Below are 19,944 nucleotides of genomic sequence, written 5' to 3'. Positions count from 1 at the left end.
AATACCTTAGGATTCTAATTTCAATTAATGCTAATAATGAAAATTCTCAGTTACAACTGTAGGCTATTGACCCATTTCACTGTCCTGTTGGATACAGGGGATTAAGTGGAAATGGAAACAGTAGGAGCTAATAGCAGAGAACTTGGGGAAGAACAGTAGGAATGTTTGTTCACCTGCCCAGGTGAAGGTGTGGAGTTCAGAAAACTTTCCAGCATCTGAGAGTAGTAGGCATAGAAGCTGCTACAAGGGATTCTGCTTCTTGAGGCTTTCCCTGTGTCTTCAGTTGCTTTCATGACTTTATTTTTCATTTTAAACCTTAATTCAAGTGGTAGTTGTGGTTCTACATGTTCATGAATTTTTAATTCTATAGAATTCTTTTCTTTAAAAATAACTCAATAAAGGATTTATCACTTGGGAGTTTTTTCTTGAATATATCAGAAATGTCACAATTGTGTTTATTTAAAATAAATGATTTCCTAAGTCAGTGGTTTTCTAACTTTAGCAGTGTATCAGAATCATCCGGAGGAATTTTTGAAACATAGATTATTGGGTGCCACACTTGCATTTCTGACTCAGTAACTCTCTAGGGTGAGGCCAGACAGCTTGCACTTCTAACAAGTTCACAGGTGATGCTTAAACTACTGGTCCTGAACCCATACTTTGAGAACCACTGCAGTACAGTGTGGACCACAGACATCTGCGGCAGAGCTGAAGCTCATCTGTGCTGGAAGAAGAAGCAGTGATACCTATTGGATGGGTGCCCACCATGATCATTGCATGTAGTGTTATCTTTTCTTTCCTTTCACAGATTGGAGCCTACGATCAACAAATATGGGAAAAATCTGTGGAACAAAGAGAAATTAAGGTAATAAGTTAATTTCATTTTTGCGTATTCTGAAACATAGTTTTGTAAATTGATTATTCAACACATTTTATTTAGTATCTTTCTATATACTATTGAGGTACAAGTTAATATTACTTATTCTATCCAAACTTTTAAATAAAGAAGGTAAACTCTTTTATGATGGTATAGTTCTGTGTCTTTACCTCTGATTTTATTTTCTTTGCTTTTTAGCATCTTTCTGTTCTTCTCAATTTTAATTTTTAATGATTATTTTTTGTCAGCTCTTTTTCCCTTTCACTTGTCACCTTATACTTCTAGTTTGCTTTTCCTCCTTTTTGATGCTGTCATTGTTCTGTACAGTTTATTAAACTGGTAAGTATCTCAGGATTTTTCTCGCCTGAGTGATCCTGTGCAAATGCTGCTCTGCTTAATTAAGATCTGCTTTTGGTGCTACTAACAGAATGACTTGGACGCAAATAGAGTCGCTGAAAAGTTGGTCATTTTAAAAAAGAATTTAGAGAAATAAAGCATTAATTAAAATGTTTTTGTTGTAAGTAGTTTCTTCTTGAACATGTAATCACTTAAGACACTCATAGGCTTCCTTGCTAGCATGAAAACTATTTTTTAACTAAATTTATTGTTTCTCAACAATCCTTTTTGGTAATAAGATTTCTATTTTTCATTTGCTTAAGTAATACTAATCAGTGTGTTCTTGCACAAGCTAAATTTTATCTGGGCCCAGAGAACGTTTAAATGCTTGACATTTTCTATTTTGTACAGAAAAGTTTACATTAAATTGAAAACCAATGTCCCAGATACTTAAAAACCTGTCCAAAAAAATCTCAGTGTTTAGATAATTTAGTCATCTATAATGAAGAGCAAAATTCTTTTCCATTTGTTAAACTATTTTCATGAAGAAGTAATACAGTTAACAAAGTTTCAGTAAGTACCTACTATGTATTAAACATAGGATTAAATCATGGGGACAAAAAATGAAATAGGTTCTAATTTTGTAGATGAGATACATAATTATAAATGAGACTAATCCAGTTAAGAGAGGAATATGTAGGTCTCTTTAGGGAAGCACAGGGGGAAGTAGCCCTGGAGAAGTTAGGAAAGATTTCACAAAGGAAGTGACTCATGAGATAAATTTGAGAGTCATTAGGGAGAATGAGGAAAACATTACAGACAGAATGAAGAGCATATGAAAATATATGTAAAGGAAGGAAGGAGCGTCGCTCCCCAAGGAGCTTGATTGGTAATAGGTTAGATGCAGGAAGTAGATTAAGGTGGTTAGTAGTAAAACTAGAAATGAAAATGGAAATTAGATCATGAAGGGGCCTGGCTGCCTTATCCAAAAGTCTAGACCTTATCTGAAAAACAATGGGGGAGACCAGTGAAAGATTTTAAGCAGAAAATTTATGTAAATTTAACAGTTTTACTCAGGTAGCACCAAGTATGATGGGAAATACTAGAAGAAGAGCAAATAAAGAATTGTTTTAGAAATATCCAGGTATACTTGGGTAAGAGATTTAGGAGTCCTCAGTATGTAAAGTGTGTGTGTGTGTGTGTGTGTGTGTGTGTGTGTTATGTGTGTATACATATATGTGTATATGTGTGTTACATATACATTCTCTACACATTATATAGATACAGCTATAGGAGTAAGTAGATTAACATTGAATGATGAAAGAAGAAAGCTGAGAGTGGAACATTGGGAAACATTAATATTTAAGTGAAGGTGAAGGAAGAGATTCAAGTGAAGATGGAAAGAGAAGTAAGGATCCATGAGACAACAGTCTGGCGAGAGGGTCATGAAGAGTTGGGATACTCAAGCAAATAGAGAATAGCAGAGAGGTCTAGCAAGATGCCTTAACATCTTTCATTCTTTTTGACAGTCTTTAACTTGGACAATAAATATTAAGTACTTTGAGAGGCTGTGTTACTAGTTGACACATTTGGATGTTTTTTTTTTTTGAAATTTAAAAACCTCAAAAAATATATGTATAATATTTTAGTTTTAAGCCACTCACCACAAATTACTTCATAGTTAAATAATTTCCTCATTTTTGAAAGAATTATTTTGGTGTCTAAATAGTGGTTAGGGTAAGAAAGGATTATATTACTTGGTATGCTGATAGGATGAACTTAGGGAAGGCCAAGACCTGTAACTTGTTTCTAAAATATGTCTGTCTTTAAAGAAAGTACTTGGTAATAGTAATCGAAGAATTAAAACAGTATTAAAACTTACTCTTGTTATTTTGAATTAACAGAACAATTTGTTGAACCTAAAATCATTCTTGCTAAACATTCTAGAGGCGCATTATTTATAGGGTGAAATAATTTTGCATTTATTCTAAGAAAGGTAGACAAGTGTATAACTGGTGTATTAATGTTAATATTTGATATTGAAAAACAAAAACACCATACTGTTGTGTAGAGAATACTGTACCAAATGTATTGAGTTCATCCTTCTATGAGTATTATGGATTCACTCATTATCTGTGAAAGCAGTGAACAACAACTAAAGAAATAAAAGAAAGCCATGAAATTATATTTCTTGGAAATGCTTATTTTTTTAAATTAAAGGTCCAGAGTTTATATTGCTAAAGCGTTATATAAGCCTTGTAAATTGCAAATTATGTTTTCTTAAACATTTAAAAAAAGTTGTAACTGAAAACTCATTTTCTGATCCCCTTAACCCAAATTATTTAACACTGAATATGGCATTTCCCCGTTTTAGTACCTACCAGTTTGTTTTTTTCTCCTCCCCCTTGCCTCCTACTAGAGTTTTAAAGCTTCAACAACAACAACAACAACAACAAAACTATGCTATTTAAAGTCATTATAAAGAAAAAATGGGATGGGGAAAACTAAACAGGATGTCCAGAAAGTGAAACTGTTGGAATCTAAGTGTTATAATAGTTCCATGCACGGCAAGTCTGGTTCATTAAACAGAAGGATTTTCTAAACTTAAGCAGCCCTTTTAAGTTTTTTGGCTCAACATTATCTGTGTACTTACAATTTCTTTTTAATTTAGAACTTTATCCTCTTGTGTCATTGTACTTTAGGAATACAGTATAGGAATTTAAGTATATTCAATAAAGAATATATTATTTGAATTTTTTGAGATTAATTGTATTCATAGTACCTGATTATTTCTACTTTCTAGTTAAAATGGTGATTTTTAAAATCTTTTTTAAAAACTAACTTAGTTTTCATCTTTTGTTTGTTCACTTAAACTTTTTTGTTATATTTTCTTTTTATTGAGGTAGCATTGGTTAATAACATGTAACTTTCAGGTGTACAACAGAATTCAATATCTGTATACACTGTAGCATGCTCACCACCAAAAATCTATTTTTCCCACTTCAAATTTTTGAAGTTCCATAATTATAGCTAGTACTGAAAATTATGCTGTTTTATGTGAATGTATTTACTCTAAACTAATTGAAAATTTTCCAACTTAAAATATCTACTTAATTAAAATCAGATTTTATGAATACTCATGTCTTGGTGCTAATATCATTTGTTTTTGTGAATAAAATCATCAATGTTAGATATTTTATCAGTGCAATTTTTCTGTTTTTAAACCCTTAAATATTTTGATAGGCTACCTTGAAGGGGAAGTTTTATCAAAACTGGCAATTATGCTGTGACTCTACAATGTTAACTCAAAATAAGTGTTTTAATGAAATATAAAATAGGAAATCACCACATATAAAAAGATCAAGTAGAATGAGCATAGTGAAAAACAATATAATTGCATAAATCAAGATAATTTATTGTTCCTCTTGTAAGGACTTTAAGTTCTTAAAACAGTCTTGGTAAAAATTTTAGGTATACAGCAGTAAATTAAGCCTTAGATTTGTTGTAAAGCATTGGCAATAAGATTATTTTCAAATTATTTTTAAAAGAACGTATAAAAGACAAGTAAATTAAAATATGTTACTGTTTCCAAATTTGTTGGCACTAATAAGGGTAAAATCTCATAACAATCTTCATACCAAATCTAAATAGTGCTCTATTAATGAAATTTTGTTTAAAATATATGTATTATTAGAGCTATCTTTCCAATAGCAAAATATCAGGAATGATTTATAGTCTATCAGCCACTCTCTCATGACATTAACACGGGAAATGAAGTACAGATACAGTCGATTCTCATTATTCACAGTAGTTATTTTCTGTAACACCAGGAACACTGAGTTAGTGAATATTCACATTACTGTTAGGGGAAATTACTGTATTTTGCAGTGTATAATGCACACTTTTTGGCCCAAATTTGTGAGGAAAAAATAAGGATGCACATTATACATAGATAGTACTAATTCAGTTTCCCTGAAAGTTTGCGCTAAAAATGTGGGTGCGCATTATACACTGCAAAATACGGTAAATTCCTGCAACCCTCTTATCACAATCCTTTTGTCAGCTGAGCAGTACATAACCTTGTTTTATGTGTCTCTGTTGAAAGACCCCTTATTTAATATGTATTGTTGATTCATTAATATTGAACTCATGGCCAACACACTATAACTTCATGCCTGAACAAACTTACTTTACACGTTTTCTAGAGGCACATCCCACAGCCTTGCACCCAGAAGCACTGGAAAGTTCTTCAGCACTATGCCTGGGGGCCATTCTAAACAAAATTACCAACAAAAAAAGCAGAAAAAAAGCAAAAAAAAAAAAAAAAAGCACTGAATAGACTGTGAAAAGGACACTTAATTACAATATGAGAACTGAAACTAGAAGGCTGTGGGTTGCCTTGTTTGACCTCAGCTGGGAATGTGCACATTGCGTGACTCAAATTTTTTGCCACTGTCACTGCACATGTCTTCAAACAACTGCAAAAGAACAGCAAGTACTGATTTAGGGGTACAAATAAATCTTAGTGAGTAGGTGAATTTGCAAATACGGAATCTATGAATGTGAGGATCAACTATATAAAATTATTGTGTCTATATCTTCAATCCTGACCATTTCTTACTCGTTTTTCTGTCTCTGGGTCGTTTGTAACTTAACATGGACAGGCTGTTTGCAAGGGTTCAAAGGTTAATTGCATCTTGATTTTAGGGTACATTTTAGGGTACAGTTAATTCTGAGCTCAAATGCTGTCCTCTCTATGGTTTAGATGCAAACAGTAGTTAATCAGATCTTTAGGTGATTGTTGTTACTTGGATTAGGACCAAAGCACTGCGTAGGCCCTTGGTTAATTGAATGAATAAACAATTCATCTAAACACTGTCATCTCTTAGCACTTGGCTCCCAAGGAGTTTAGCTCCCAAGCTCTTCCAATTCTTAACATCCTAGTCTTAAACTATAAAGTGTAATTTATTTTTTCATAGGTTTTTTTCCAATGATTTTGATCTCCACACTTACTCACATTCTGTACACTGGTGGCAGAAACTTAATTTTAGTGTTCAGTAATTCCTAGTTTAAACTAATTCAATTCACCATTCCAGCTTTCCCCTTTTCCATCGCTGGGCATGGCATCTAAGTTCTGAGGTGATTAGGTGGCATTGTGGCCTGGTTAGTGGTTGGCATGTGAACATAGTGGCAGCCCTGAGATATACATCATCCTCTCTGGGTCTCAGCTGATACCACTCCTACCTGCTGGCATCTGCTGAGAAGTCTGCATCCCCGTTTGTCCTCAGCTGTGTGGTCCACTGCTTTCTGCAGCAGCAGCCTCAGCATCTCACACTGGAGGGCCCTTCAGAGCCACCCCAGCAGCCTCCGCACTCTCCTGTGCACATTTGGGGCCAGTGCAGGCTACTATACATCCGCAAGGACTGGTAGCCAGAGTCTTTGTTTTAGAATATTAGTTTTTGTGATACGCAGGTATCGCATGTTACACACATCCTTACATTTATCTTTTTGGAAAGTAATAAAATTTATTACAATACTACACTTATATTCCATTTATAACAAATATATAACATATTTCTGTTTGGCATTATTACTTGAAATTTTTTTTTTAAATGGATGTCTTTAGAAGTTGATTCTTTTCTGCTCTTCTGGATTTAAATATACATATAGTACATATATATGTATATATATATATACACATATATATATGCACAATTCTACTAGTACTTTTTTATTAAGGTTTAATTGACATACAACATTATATTAATCTCAGGTGTACAACATAATGATTTGGTATTTGTATATATTGAGATATGATCCCAATAAGTCTAGTTGACATTTGTCCCCATACATAGTTACAAAAAAAAGTTTTTTTCTTGTGATGAGGACTTTTAAGATCTACTCTCTTACTGATACTACTTTTAATATATTATAGGGTTTAAGGAATAAACCAAAGAAAACAGCGCATGTGAAACCAGACCTCATAGACGTTGATCTTGTAAGAGGTGAGCCTTGGATAAATAAATGCTTAATGCGATTACAAAATGACCTTGATGAAACAGAATTCAAAATGGGTTAGATACATATATATGTAGAATTAAAAGCAATGTGAGCCTAATTGAAGGCAAGAATAGTATAAGGAGAGAATTTAAGCATTTAAATACTGTTATTAGTCTTTCGTCCCACCAAAGATCATTCCAAGAAATAGTAAGTGCAAAGGCAAAACAGCTCATGTTTGCTTTAGCAAACTATAAGCCTTGGTTATAAAAATTAGAGTGGTTAAAAAAACTAATTTTTAAAATTTACTTTTAAATTATAGTTGACATACAATATTATATTAGTTTTGGGGTTAAAGTGGTCATTTCAAATTCCTAACTGGAACTGACATTTGAATATCATCTTATATTTATAAAATGTGTGGGAGAAATTCTGTTATTTCAGTTAAAAAAATTTTTTTCAAAGTACCTGAGTGAATACGGTAGCATGAAGAATGTTTTTAAAAGTGTCTACTACCCAAAATTGGACATTTCTCATTCATAGAATAGTAAAAAATAAAATTATACATGTTTTGTTCTTCAAATATTGAAATTTTTTCTCTAAGGAAATTAAAGAATGATAAATGTACAATATCATTTTATTTTACTTTCCTCAGGGTCTGCATTTGCTAAGGCAAAACCTGAAAGTCCTTGGACTTCACTGACTAGAAAGGGAATTGTTCGAGTTGTGTTTTTTCCCTTTTTCTTCCGGTGGTGGTTACAAGTAACATCAAAAGTCATCTTTTTCTGGCTTCTTGTCCTTTATCTTCTTCAAGGTATAATTAAGTGATCAAAATGTGTTTTGCTTTTAACTTTCAGGATATATTTTTAGTGTTACTAAGGCTTTTTAAATGATATATAGTGCTACTGAGTATGAAGATTTTCATTTATTATAATATTTCATTTAATAAGATACACTAATTTGATACTAAAAATGTTTGAGAAAACAAAGCAGTTATTTTCCAATATTATGAAAATTTGAATCTGTGGATGGGTAAAGAAAAATACAAATTGAGAGGATTTTTAAAACTTAGGAAGTCTCTCCAAATGCACCCCCTATGCATACATACCATACCAGTCTTTTTTTATACAAGTTCATTTTTCCTGCCTCAGCCATGGTTTATTTTTTCTTTTAACCACTGTGATCTGAGACCATCCTCATTCTGTATTGAAATTCTACATACATGTAAGTGCTTTTCAGAGATTCTTGTTTAATTCTCACAACAACCCAGTGAAGCATAGGTACTATTATTGTGCCGAGCTGTAGACATGGGATCCTGAAAGATCTGAGGTCCCAGTCACACAATCACCAAGTGAACACAGGTTCGAGTCGAAACTGTCTGACTCAGAGCCACAAACTGAACAGCTGCTGCTGCCTCCCCAGCCAGCAGCATTCTAGCGTGCACTCACAGCAGCGGTATCCAATGCAGTGTTTGCACAACACTCTGCAGCATTTGGAGACTTAACGAAGAAACCACTCACTCTTCATCCCTCTTCACAAAGCAATGATTTTAATTTGGTTGGTACTCTCTCAGTCTTTTTTAATGTCTGACTGTTTTAAAACCACGATTGTAATCTTGAATGATTATTTAAATACGTTTTATCAGCAAACTAAGTAAATTATAATTTCTTTTGAGTAAAAGAAAATATAATAAAAACTCAGACTTTTATTTAGGTTAAGTTGTGTCTTTTAAGTCAGGGTACATCTTATATGCATAAAAGGGAGTGAACTATGAAGATTTTGTGATTATTGTTAATAGAGTTTAAGCCTGTGTTTTTCTGATTAAAGAAATAACACATGTTCATTGCAGAAAATTTAGAAAATGTAGAAAGAAAACTAAAGGAAAAAAAGGACCCATAATCTTGCCTTTCGGTTTACTTTGTAACATGTTTGATATAGTTGAGATTATTCTGTATAAACAATTGTATTTGTTTACTTAATGTCATAACAAGTATTAGAGACTTTATAAATATAATTTTAAATTATTAGAAAATATCCTACCTTACATCAATATTGGGCATCTCAGCTTTTTGCTGTCTTTTGCTATTATAATTAATACTAAAGTGAACATATTAGTTTGTGAAGTGTTTTTATATTTTGAATTATTTTCTTATGTTAAATTCTTAGAATGCTGTAATTAAGTATAATAACATTTCTAATGATTTTCATACAGTTTATAATTGATTTCAAGAAGTTGACCTTTGTTGTTGCTAAGTATTCCATTATATTATATGAAAGTTTTTCTAAGTGTATTTTTAGCTTATTTTTTATTGAGTTACTTTCTTGTGTTTCCTTTGCTCCCAAAAGTATTTAAGAGAGCTTAATATAAATATAGTTACCTTCTAATGCTTTCTAGCTTACCTAAAGGATTGAACTTTATTCTAAAGTAGTCAGAAATTGCAGTTGCTTTGTTAAGAGAAATAATCAGGACCATTGATTATAACCACTGTGCATTGCGCTTTTTTAATATTGTTGCTTTCTAATATTTGAAGTAAACAAGTTTCTAGTGTAACTATTAATAGAAGTTTACAAATTGTGTCTGAAATTCACTTACTGGATTTCCTAAGTTCTTTAGGGAACACAGAGTTCAATCAGGCATGAAAAAGACATTTTTCAGTTCATAACTGAAGTTTAACATTGTAAGTGTTCATAAGTGATGAACACTGAACATGCTCCTCATAAAGCTTAAAGAAGTGACTTAACCTGCTCCACGTCGCACCGCCGGTGACAAAATCGTGCTGTGAGCCTTATCACCCTCAGCAGCCTGTTGGTACCTTCAGAACCCCCTGTGCCTCTATCTCGGTGCATATAAAAGTAGGGTCCACTCTTCTGAGTTACGTCTTCATTCTCTCTCCAACCCTCATCTGAAAGGTAGAGAGAATCGTGTGCAGTCAAATTTGGTTTTATATTACTACATACAGGTTTTTACTTCAATTACATGTCTTCTAAGTATCTCAGCTTTATATTCTCAGCTCCATTCCTCCTTTTTGCTTGTATCATTTTTCGCGCAGGTTCCTTTATATCTTCTACGTTCTGTTTACTTACCTTTTGAATTACAAATACAAACCAGCCATTTAAAGTCTAAATTGTTTCCTAGTTATCACTAACTTCAAGATGTAAGCCAAGTTTTCAGTCAATCCCTCGTATCTTTCCCCAGCTTTAATTTAAGCGACTGAATTAGTTCTTTGCTGTTTCTTAAACATTCTGTGCTGCTGCTTTTCTTGTTATTGTTGTTGCCTATATGCCTTTGGATATACAACTCTCTTTGCCTGGTAGCCTTTTTCCATTTTATTTACCTAGTCAACTCCTATTTGTTCTCTTAAAGTTAGATTAGGCATCGGACATCACCGCCTTTGAGAATCCTTTCATAGCCTCCCAATTTAGTTACATGTCTTTCCTATGTATGTTATAGCATTTATCATAGGTATTCTAGTAGTCTGCTTGGACTGCCATAACAAAATACCACAGACTGGGTGGCTTAAACAGCAGAAATCTTATTTTCTCACAGTTCTGGAGGCTGGAAGCCCAAGGCAAGGTTAGGTGCCGTCAGGGTTGGGGTCTCGTGACCCGCAGATGACTGCCTTGTCACTGTCCTCACATGGCCTTTCTTCTGTGTGTCAGTGGAGAGAGATCAATGGTATCTCTTCTTATAGGGAAACTGGTCCTATTGGATTAAGGCCCCACCCTTATGACTTCATTCAACCTTATTACGTCCTTATACGCCCTGTCTGTAATACAGTCACATTGGGGGTTAGGGTTCAACATATGAATTTGTAGGGTAGGAACACAATTCAGTTCATTATAGGAGTTTTAATTGTTTCTTTATATGGCCACCTTTTCCTCTAAACTGAGGAGGGACAAGGTACATAGATTGTGTCTTATTTGTCTTTTTACTCCCAATGCCTAATACCCACCACCGAATCCAAGAGATTGACAGACCTGAAAATTGAACTTTAGAAATTTTGTATTCCTGATGATTGTCCCTAGAGTTCTGCAGTATCTGAAGCCCTCCCTTGGAACTACTTGTGCCCGCCCGATAAACACTTGTGTCTTGGTTGATCTCTTGCAGAAATTTCTAGAAGTACTGTCTAGCAGAAATCTTCAGCAGTATTGTCTAGTTCACAGGACTGCATTAAATGATCAAAAAGTATAGCTTAGAGAAGTGAATGTTTTCTCCTTGTGTCTTCTAACCCTTAACTAGGGCCTGGGGGACAAAAGGGAGGAGGTGACACCAGAACCACTGGAAGGAACACGGCCACTTTGAGAGAAACAGAGGGAGAAAGAAGGAAAAAGACAGGAATAAAGTGGCTTTCCCTTCCTCTTTTCTAGTGCATTCTGTTGGCAGAATTTTACAAACTATAACAACCTCCTGTTGAGATTGAAAATCGTTTTTAGGTTCCCAGCCCTAGTGTTACAGAGAATGGTGGTCATGGGGCTGAGAGTACAATTAAATAACCAGCAAGAGGTCATATCAAATTGAAGTTCGTTAAGATGTTTTTTGCACCTAAAATTTTGAACCTCGTAAGTAGCATTTGCATCTCCCTCCTTTTAAAAGATAGTTAAGTTACTGATAGGTAATAAAAGTATCATTTACCAGTCAATATTAGGTACACATTTACTGTATGTAAGGAACTTTTCAAAGTGTTTTACATGTATTACCCCACTTGAATTCTATGTACCTATATACATTTTTTATACAGAGGAATAACCAAGGCTCCAAAAAGTTAAGGAACTTGATCAAGGTCACATTAGAGTTCATATTAAAAACAACAAAAAACTCAATTTTTCCAAATTCCAGACCCTGTTCTAAAATAACTAGAGAATTTGCATTAAATTCCAGGGTAATTCATAAAGATGATTAGCATTTTTAAAAATTTAAGTCTTTTTTTCTTTTTAAAGAAGCTTATTACTCAAGAGACTACAAAGCTGAAATTTGTTTCATGATACTTAATAAACATATTAGAAAATAAAGTGGTGTTTTAAGCTGAAATCTTGGTATGCTAGACCAGGATTCTTTTAGTTGCAGGTGGCAGAAATTAAATATAATCTAGCTTTTGTAAAAAGTGGTTTTTAAATTTTTATTCTTATCATAAAAGTTTTCAAAACAAAAAAACAAACAAAAGAAAACACCCCAGGAAACTAGATAAATTTACGCAATAACCAGAGTGACCATATGTTCCAGTTTGCCAACTATCTTAAGTTTACTTGTGTTGTCCTCGTGCTTTTATTAACACCTCTCATCTCACTCTCAAAAGAGCCCTAATTTAGATGATAAATTACATAATCACTCTAAACACCCATATGCCCATCTCTTTGATTAAATAGTTAACATTTTGGTATATTTAATCTGTTTTGTTAAAGTAAATTGTATACATCATGACATTTTACCCCTGAACACATCAGTATGTGGCTCTTCAAAATAGGCTCATGACACAATATTACAATGATCACATCTAACAAAATGAACAAAAGTCTCCTAATACTCAAATTTCTCCAGTTGTCCCAAAACAGAATTAGGTACTTGTTGGGCCCATGGTTCAAGCAAGCATTGCTGAATCTAGAGGCTCAGGTGATTATCTTCACTTTTTATGCTGTCGCCTCTGCTTTCCTTATGGTGGTCTCATGCTTAGGGAGGCTTTTTCTGAGTGGTGGCTGAGGTGCCTCTGGCGATTTCATATTTCCATAGATAGTCCTTAGTGTTTGTGATCCAGGAGGAAGGCCTTCTTCAAGCACCTCTGTTAAGCCCTGAAAACGATCCCGATTGGCCCTGCTCAGGTCGCATGCCCACCTTTTTATTAATGACTGTGCCCAGAGTGAAGACTGTGGCAAGGCAAATTACATGTCTGTTCCCGAGGTGAGAGAAATCAGACCATTTGATTGGCAGATAAGGAGGCAGATTCCCAAAAGATAGAGAGTTTATGTCTAGAAAGCCTAAGGGATGCTGAGCAGGCAAAAGCAAGATTTCTTCTTCATGTGGTAATGGTTAGCATTAATGGGTGTTTAGTGGTTTCCCTGAAAAATATTCCCAAGTAAATTTGTGTTATTAATTCTGAGTAGCTAGACCTCTATTGAAAAAAAGGCTTTTTACAGCTTTATTATACACTTACCATAGACTTGCTTATTTGTTAAACAAAGAAATAAGTGCACTTGAGGTTAGTGTGGTTCTATTGATTGTCTGAGCTCTTACCAGGAATGGCATTAGATGCATATGCATGTAGTTTTCATTGCAGTGTTAAGGGGTGTAGTTTAGAGACCCCATTGGGTGATATCTTGTTCCAAGAGTTTATTACTGAACAGCATGGTTAGCCAGCGGCAAAAAAATAAGAATTTGATGGAGCTTGTCTGGAGTAACATTTACACTCATTTAAATTTAGAAAAATAATCTGGCAAGAAGCAGTGTTAAAACAGTTTTTAAAGCTTTGAAGAAGTGACGGTCAGCTCTGTACTTAAATGCGTTTCCTTTCCCTCTTTGTAGTGGCCGCAGTAGTATTGTTCTGCTCCGCTTCTAGCCCACACAACATACCTCTGACGGAAGTGATCGGGCCCATATGGCTGATGCTGCTGCTGGGCACGGTGCACTGCCAGATTGTTTCCACCAGAACGCCCAAACCCCCTCTAAGCACAGGGGGCAAAAGAAGAAGGTATTGTCTGCTTAAAAGTGATTTCTGCAACTGGAATCCAGGAATTGTTCTTCACTTGAATAAAATGGGATCTTGTAAAGATGTTCTTTCAAATGAAGCGTTGAGCTTCAGAATCAGCTACCAGATGATTTAGTTTCTGTATTTGCTACAAGGCCATTTTGAGACCACCTGCCTGTTTTTGTTTTCTTTTCTTGAAGCCCATTTCTGAGGCATCTAATATCAATGTAGGCAATATATGTTAAGTGGAGTGGCTAATAATTCCCACCATTTACAAAATGTTGTTCTTATAAGATGTTTTGGCAAAAACAAGAGCCAAGAAAAAATTTCAGCTAAATTGTATTTATTAAATACTATTTGAAGCTGTTTAATATTATCCCCTAGATTAAGTAAACATAGCAAATCTCACTGGCCACGCAACAAAATGGAGTTTTATGTGAAGGGTCTTTCAGAGCAATTCTTCTTTTGAATATTGTTGCTAAGATATTGTGACATTTGCAGTTTTGGGATTTTGAGATATAAGCACTTTTTATTTTGAAAAGATAATACCTGCATTAGATAAATAGCATTGCTGATCAATTAGATTATAATGCTTTTCGATCTAAATTTTCTTCTTTCTCATCTACAGATAAGTGGCATTCACCTAGTGAAGAAATGCTTTTATAAATATCTGTCTAATGCGATCTTACAACCTAATGTCCACTGACCTGTCCATATGAGCGAGGAATGATACCTTAACATTTATAGAAATTGGTCTTGAATATGTACTTTATATTTGGGTTAACTTTTATCCAGTAAATCTGAATTTCATTATGTTAAATTAAAGTTCCTGTGTTTTATGTTTACTAAAATTTTGAACATAACTACTGAGAAAGTTGTTGTTAAAATTTTAAAGCTACCTTCCGTTCTTAATCTCTTCTGATGAAGGAAATTAAGGAAAGCAGCCCATTTGGAAGTACATAGGGAAGGAGATGGTTCTAGTACCACAGATAATTCACAGGAGGGAGCAGTTCAGAGCTACGGTACAAGCACTACGTACAGCGTTGGCGCTGTCTTCAGAGACCTCTGGCATGCCGCTTTCTTTTTATCAGGGTTTGTATTTATTCCGGGTTTCGTGTGGTATAGAGACGCACTATCCCTTTTCTGGCCCTTCAGTCTCTGGTATTGATGACTTTAAATATGATAGCCCTATTATGGATTTTGGTTTGATAAATTATAATGCTACAGATAATGAAAAAATAGAGACCATGAATTTTATTTTGGAATATGTGTAAATATATAGGAGAGAGAATATATACCATCAAAATATATATAGTTAGGATTTCTTGATTTTGGCTTCTTTTGTGATTTCTAAAGTACTATTTTACTTCTATTAAATTGGTTATTTTTATCAGTACTCTAGGTCAAATTGGCTTACTTAGTGTCTTGTGAGTTGTATGGTACTTTAATCTTTGCCTCAGTTAATCTAACATGATGTGAAATAAAACATAAAGGCATTGTTATTTAAAAGAATAAAATATATTCTATAGTATGAAATTCTATTTTTGTGTATTGGGCTTTTTTGTATAGTTCGTACCACAATAAAGATTTACCAAATACGGAAATGTAATTATGGCAAATTTCAAAAATAAATTCAACGTAACTCAATCTCATATTTTTATTTTGAATAGTTAATTCAAAACATTTAAGAGTTTTATTACTAGTGCACATGTACATATAATTTTTAATATAGTTAAAAGGCTATGATTAAAATACTGAGTATAACTGATAAAGGTTGCTGAGTTAATCAAGAAAAGGGATACTGCAAATAACTATTTTGGTCACTTTTGTTAACTTCTCTACTAATATCATTGTTTCATCAATTTGTGATTGTGCTCTTCTGATAAAGTTTATCATGCATTATATAATTAAGCAATTCTATCCTGGGCATATTTTAATTGATTGCAATTTGGGGGAAATTTTCCAGAATTTTAATAGTTTGCAGTCACATTGCATGAAGTTGCTTCCTCCAGAGGAGGTACAGATTTACTTTTTAACTTGCATTGGATCTGTGTCTGTCTCTGTTAGTCTTTCTACATATATATGTAGATAGATAGATAAATATACAGATCCATATATATATATGTATGTATATCTATCTATCTATCTATCTATCTATCTATCTATCTATCTATCTACCTACCTACCTACCTACCTACCTACCTATCTGGCTCTCCTTTCTAAGAGTAGGATGTGACAGTTTTATCGCTGCAAAGTCAGTTTCTTAAACATTTCTCAAGATTTCTTGATAAGCAGTTATAAATTGCATAGTGGATATGTTTTGCTTTGGGAAATCATTTACTTGTTTTGGTTGTCCAAACCTGATACTGTATTAAGTAGTATTCAGAATCCCACCAACAACAGTAGGTTGGTGCCTTTGGAATTCTACCATGTTTCTCAAATGAGAAGTCAGACTTCACTTTCCCTCCTTACGGGCTGTAGAATGACCAGTCATTGATATTATAATAGCTAAATCCCTTTGAATTTATTCCCTTTTATCATGACAACTATCTAAATGTTTTTAAAGATGCACTGTTTTCAACTATCTCATTCTGGGGCTGATTTGCCAGCATATGAATAAGAAGACTTTTTTTTTTTTCCTTTAAAGATTTGATTGGGGAAGGGGAACAGGACTTTATTGGGGAACAGTGTGTACTTCCAGGACTTTTTTCCAAGTCAAGTTGTTGTCCTTTCAGTCTTAGTTGTGGAGGGCGCAGCTCAGCTCCAGGTCCAGGTCCAGTTGCCATTGCTAGTTGCAGGGGGCACAGCCCACCATCCCTTGCGGGACTCGAGGAATTGAACTGGCAACCTTGTGGTTGAGAGCCCGCACTCGAACCAACTGAGCCATCCGGGAGGCAGCTCAGCTCAAGGTGCCATGTTCAATCTTAGTTGCAGAGGGCAGAGGCCACCATCCCTTGCGGGTCTCGAGCAGTTGAACCGATAAGCCCACTGGCCCATGTGGGAATTGAACCAGCAGCCTTCGGAGTTAGGAGCTTGGAGCTCTAACCGCCTGAGCCACCGGGCCGTCCCTGAATAAGGCTGTTTTAAATATTAGTTTTACAGAAAGATCTTAGGAAAAATGTTAATTTTAGAAATTCTAAACTGAGTTCTGAAATCTTGATAATGTTTTGTTCTCTCAAGTCAGAAAGGGCTTAAACTGAAATACCAGCTGCGACTTAAAATTGTTTCTGGAGATAAAAAGTTAAGGCATCTGAATTAACATAACTGATGGGGAAATAAATACCTAACCACACAAGAATCTAAGTTGTGTGTCTGGTGTCTTGTCGGTTTTCTAGATATTAGGATGAAAACTACTATTTTTACATCTTGTATTTATAAGTTGGAAAGGCCCTATTTATCATCTCTAACTACATTTCATTCTCAAAATAAAGCTATTCTTTTTTTTATTAGTTTCATGTGCACAAGACAAAGTAATACTTAGACGTTTATCATTTATGTCCCTCACACTGTGTGAACCCCCTCCCCCCATCCACTATCCCTCTGACATCGCACACAGCCATTACATTTCCACTGTCTCTATTCCTAATGCGGTACTCCGCTTCTTGTAAGTGTGTGTGTGTATATATATATATAAACTTGTAGTTGACATTCATTATTCTTCAGCTTCAGTTTCAGGTGTACAGTGCAGTGATCAGGCATCTACATCATCCCTGAGGTGGTCTCCCTAATGGGACAAGTGTCCATCGGATACCCTACAAAATCTTTACAACATTATTGATTACATTCCCCAAATTAACTTTCGTATTCCTGTGGCCATCTTGTGGTTACCGATTCTGCTTTCTAATCCCCTCACCTTCTCCCCTAGCCCCACCCCCTCCCATCTAGCAACCCTCAGTTTTTCCTCTATGTCTCCGAAACTGTTTCTGATTAGTTCATTCACTTATTCTCTTCTTTAGATTCCACATATAAGTGAGATCATATGGTATTTGTCTTTCTCTGTGTGACTTATTTCACTTAGCATGATGTTCTCTAGGTCCATCCATGTTGTTACAAATGGTAAGATTTCTTTCTTCTTTATGGCTGCGTACTACTTCATTGTATAAATGTACCACATTTTCTTAATCCAGTCATCTACCGATGGACATTTCGGTTGTTTCCGTGTCTTGGCTATTGTGTATAGTGCTGCAATAAACATAGGAGAGCATAAAGATTTTTGAATTAGAGTTTTGGATTTCTCCGAATAGATACCTAGGAGTGGAATTGCTGGATCATAAGGTAGTTCCATTTTCAGATTTTTGAGATACCTCCATACTGTTTTCCATAGTCCTGCACCAATCTGCAGTCCCACCAACAGTGCACGAGAGTTCCCTTTTCTCCACAGCCTCACCAGCACTTGTTGTTTGTTGATGTATTGATGATAACCATTTTGACTGGGGTGAGGTGGTATCTCATTGTGGTTTTTATTTGCATTTCTCTGATGGTTAGTGAGGTTGAGCATTTTTTCATATGTCTGTTTGCCATCTGTATGTCCTTTTTAGAAAAATGTCTCTTCATGTCCTCTGCCCATTTTTTAATTGGGTTGTTTGTTTTTTTGGAGTTGAGGGGTGAGTTTTTTATAAATTTGTGATATTAACCCCTTATCAGATATATCATTGGCAGATATCTTTCCCCATTCAGTAGGATCCCTTCTTGTTTTATTGATGGTTTCCTTTGCTGTGAAAAAAACTTTTTAGTTTGATGTCATCCCACATGTTTATTTTTTCTCTTACTTCCCTTGCGCAAGGGGATATATCAGTAAAAATCTTACTCCGGGTAATGTCTGTGAAGTTTCTTCCTATATTTTCTTCTAGGAATTTTATGGTTTCAGATCTTACATTTAAGTCTTTAAGCAATTTTGAATTTATTTTTGTATATGGTATAAAGAGGTGGTCCAGCTTCATTTTTTGCATGTGTCTGTCCAGGTTTCCCAGCACCATTTATTGAATAGACTGTCTTTACCCCACCATAAATTCTTGCTTCCATTGTCGTAGATTAAATGGCCATATAGGCATGGATTTATTTCTGGGCTCTCTATTCTGTTCCATTGATCTATGTGTCTTTTTTTATGCCAGTACCATGCTGTTTTGATTACTGTAGACTTGTAGTATAATTTGATGTCAGGTATCGTGATACCTCCCATTTTGTTCTTCTTTCTCAAGATTGCTGAGGCTATCCGGGGTCTTTTATGGTTCCATACAAATTTTAGGATTATATGTTCTATTTCTGTGAAAAACGTCGTTAGTAGTTTGATAGGAATTGCGTTGAATATGTATATTGCCTTAAGCAGTATGGACATTTTAACTATATTAATTCTTCCTATCGATGAACATGGGATGTGTTTCCATCTATTTGTATCTTCTTTCATTTCTCTCTTCAGTGTCTTATAATTTTCTGAGTACAGGTCTTTTACTTCTTTGGTTAAATTTATTCCCAGGTATTTTATAGTCTTTGAAGCAATTGTAAATGGGATTGTTTTTTTTAAATTTCTCCTTCTGATGTTTTATTGTTGGTGTATACAAATGCAACTGATTTCTGAATATTAATTTTGTATCCTGCTATTTTACTAAATTCATCTATCAGCTCTAATAGTTTCTTGGTGGAGTCTTTAGGGTTCTCTATATATATCGTATCATGTCATCTGCATATAATGACAATGTTATTTCCTTCTTACCGATTTGGATGCCTTTTATTTCTTTTTCTTGTCTGATTGCTGTGGCTAGAACTTCCAGCACTATGTTGAATAGAAGTGGAGAAAGTGGGCAACCTTGCCTTGTTCCTGATCTTAAGGGGAATGGTTTTATCTTTTCCCCATTGAGTATGATGTTAGCTGTGGGTTTATCATATGTGGCCTTTATTATATTGAGATATCCCTCTATTCCCATTTTCTTAAGGGTTTTTATCATAAATGGCTGCTGGATTTTGTCAAATGTAAAGCTTTCTTTTTAAAGCAAGGCATACATAGTATTTCTCATAAAAAATTAGGAATTACTGTAAAAGAACTATGCACCTGAGAAAACA

The 19,944-nt window shown here is 34.6% G+C and overlaps 1 protein-coding gene across 2 annotated transcripts in view; it reads left to right on the top strand.

Annotated features, from left to right (window-relative positions):
- PHTF2 (putative homeodomain transcription factor 2) overlaps positions 1 to 19,944 on the top strand; it is a 111,353-nt gene that overhangs the window by 53,673 nt on the left and 37,736 nt on the right. Inside the window, exons 3-8 of one of the 2 annotated variants that reach the window (XM_033088896.1) lie at positions 809 to 865; positions 1,205 to 1,216; positions 7,149 to 7,218; positions 7,866 to 8,024; positions 13,725 to 13,890; positions 14,815 to 14,979. In XM_033088896.1, coding sequence (XP_032944787.1) covers positions 809 to 865; positions 1,205 to 1,216; positions 7,149 to 7,218; positions 7,866 to 8,024; positions 13,725 to 13,890; positions 14,815 to 14,979 — 629 coding nt within the window. The remainder of the gene's footprint in view (positions 1 to 808; positions 866 to 1,204; positions 1,217 to 7,148; positions 7,219 to 7,865; positions 8,025 to 13,724; positions 13,891 to 14,814; positions 14,980 to 19,944) is intronic. The other variant, XM_033088897.1, reaches the window with a different exon arrangement.

The sequence above is a fragment of the Rhinolophus ferrumequinum genome, chromosome 20, assembly GCF_004115265.2.
Source record: "Rhinolophus ferrumequinum isolate MPI-CBG mRhiFer1 chromosome 20, mRhiFer1_v1.p, whole genome shotgun sequence".
Taxonomy (NCBI): Eukaryota; Metazoa; Chordata; class Mammalia; order Chiroptera; family Rhinolophidae; genus Rhinolophus; species Rhinolophus ferrumequinum.
Note: the sequence above shows the minus strand (reverse complement) of the source record. Positions and strands in the feature narration are given on the sequence as shown.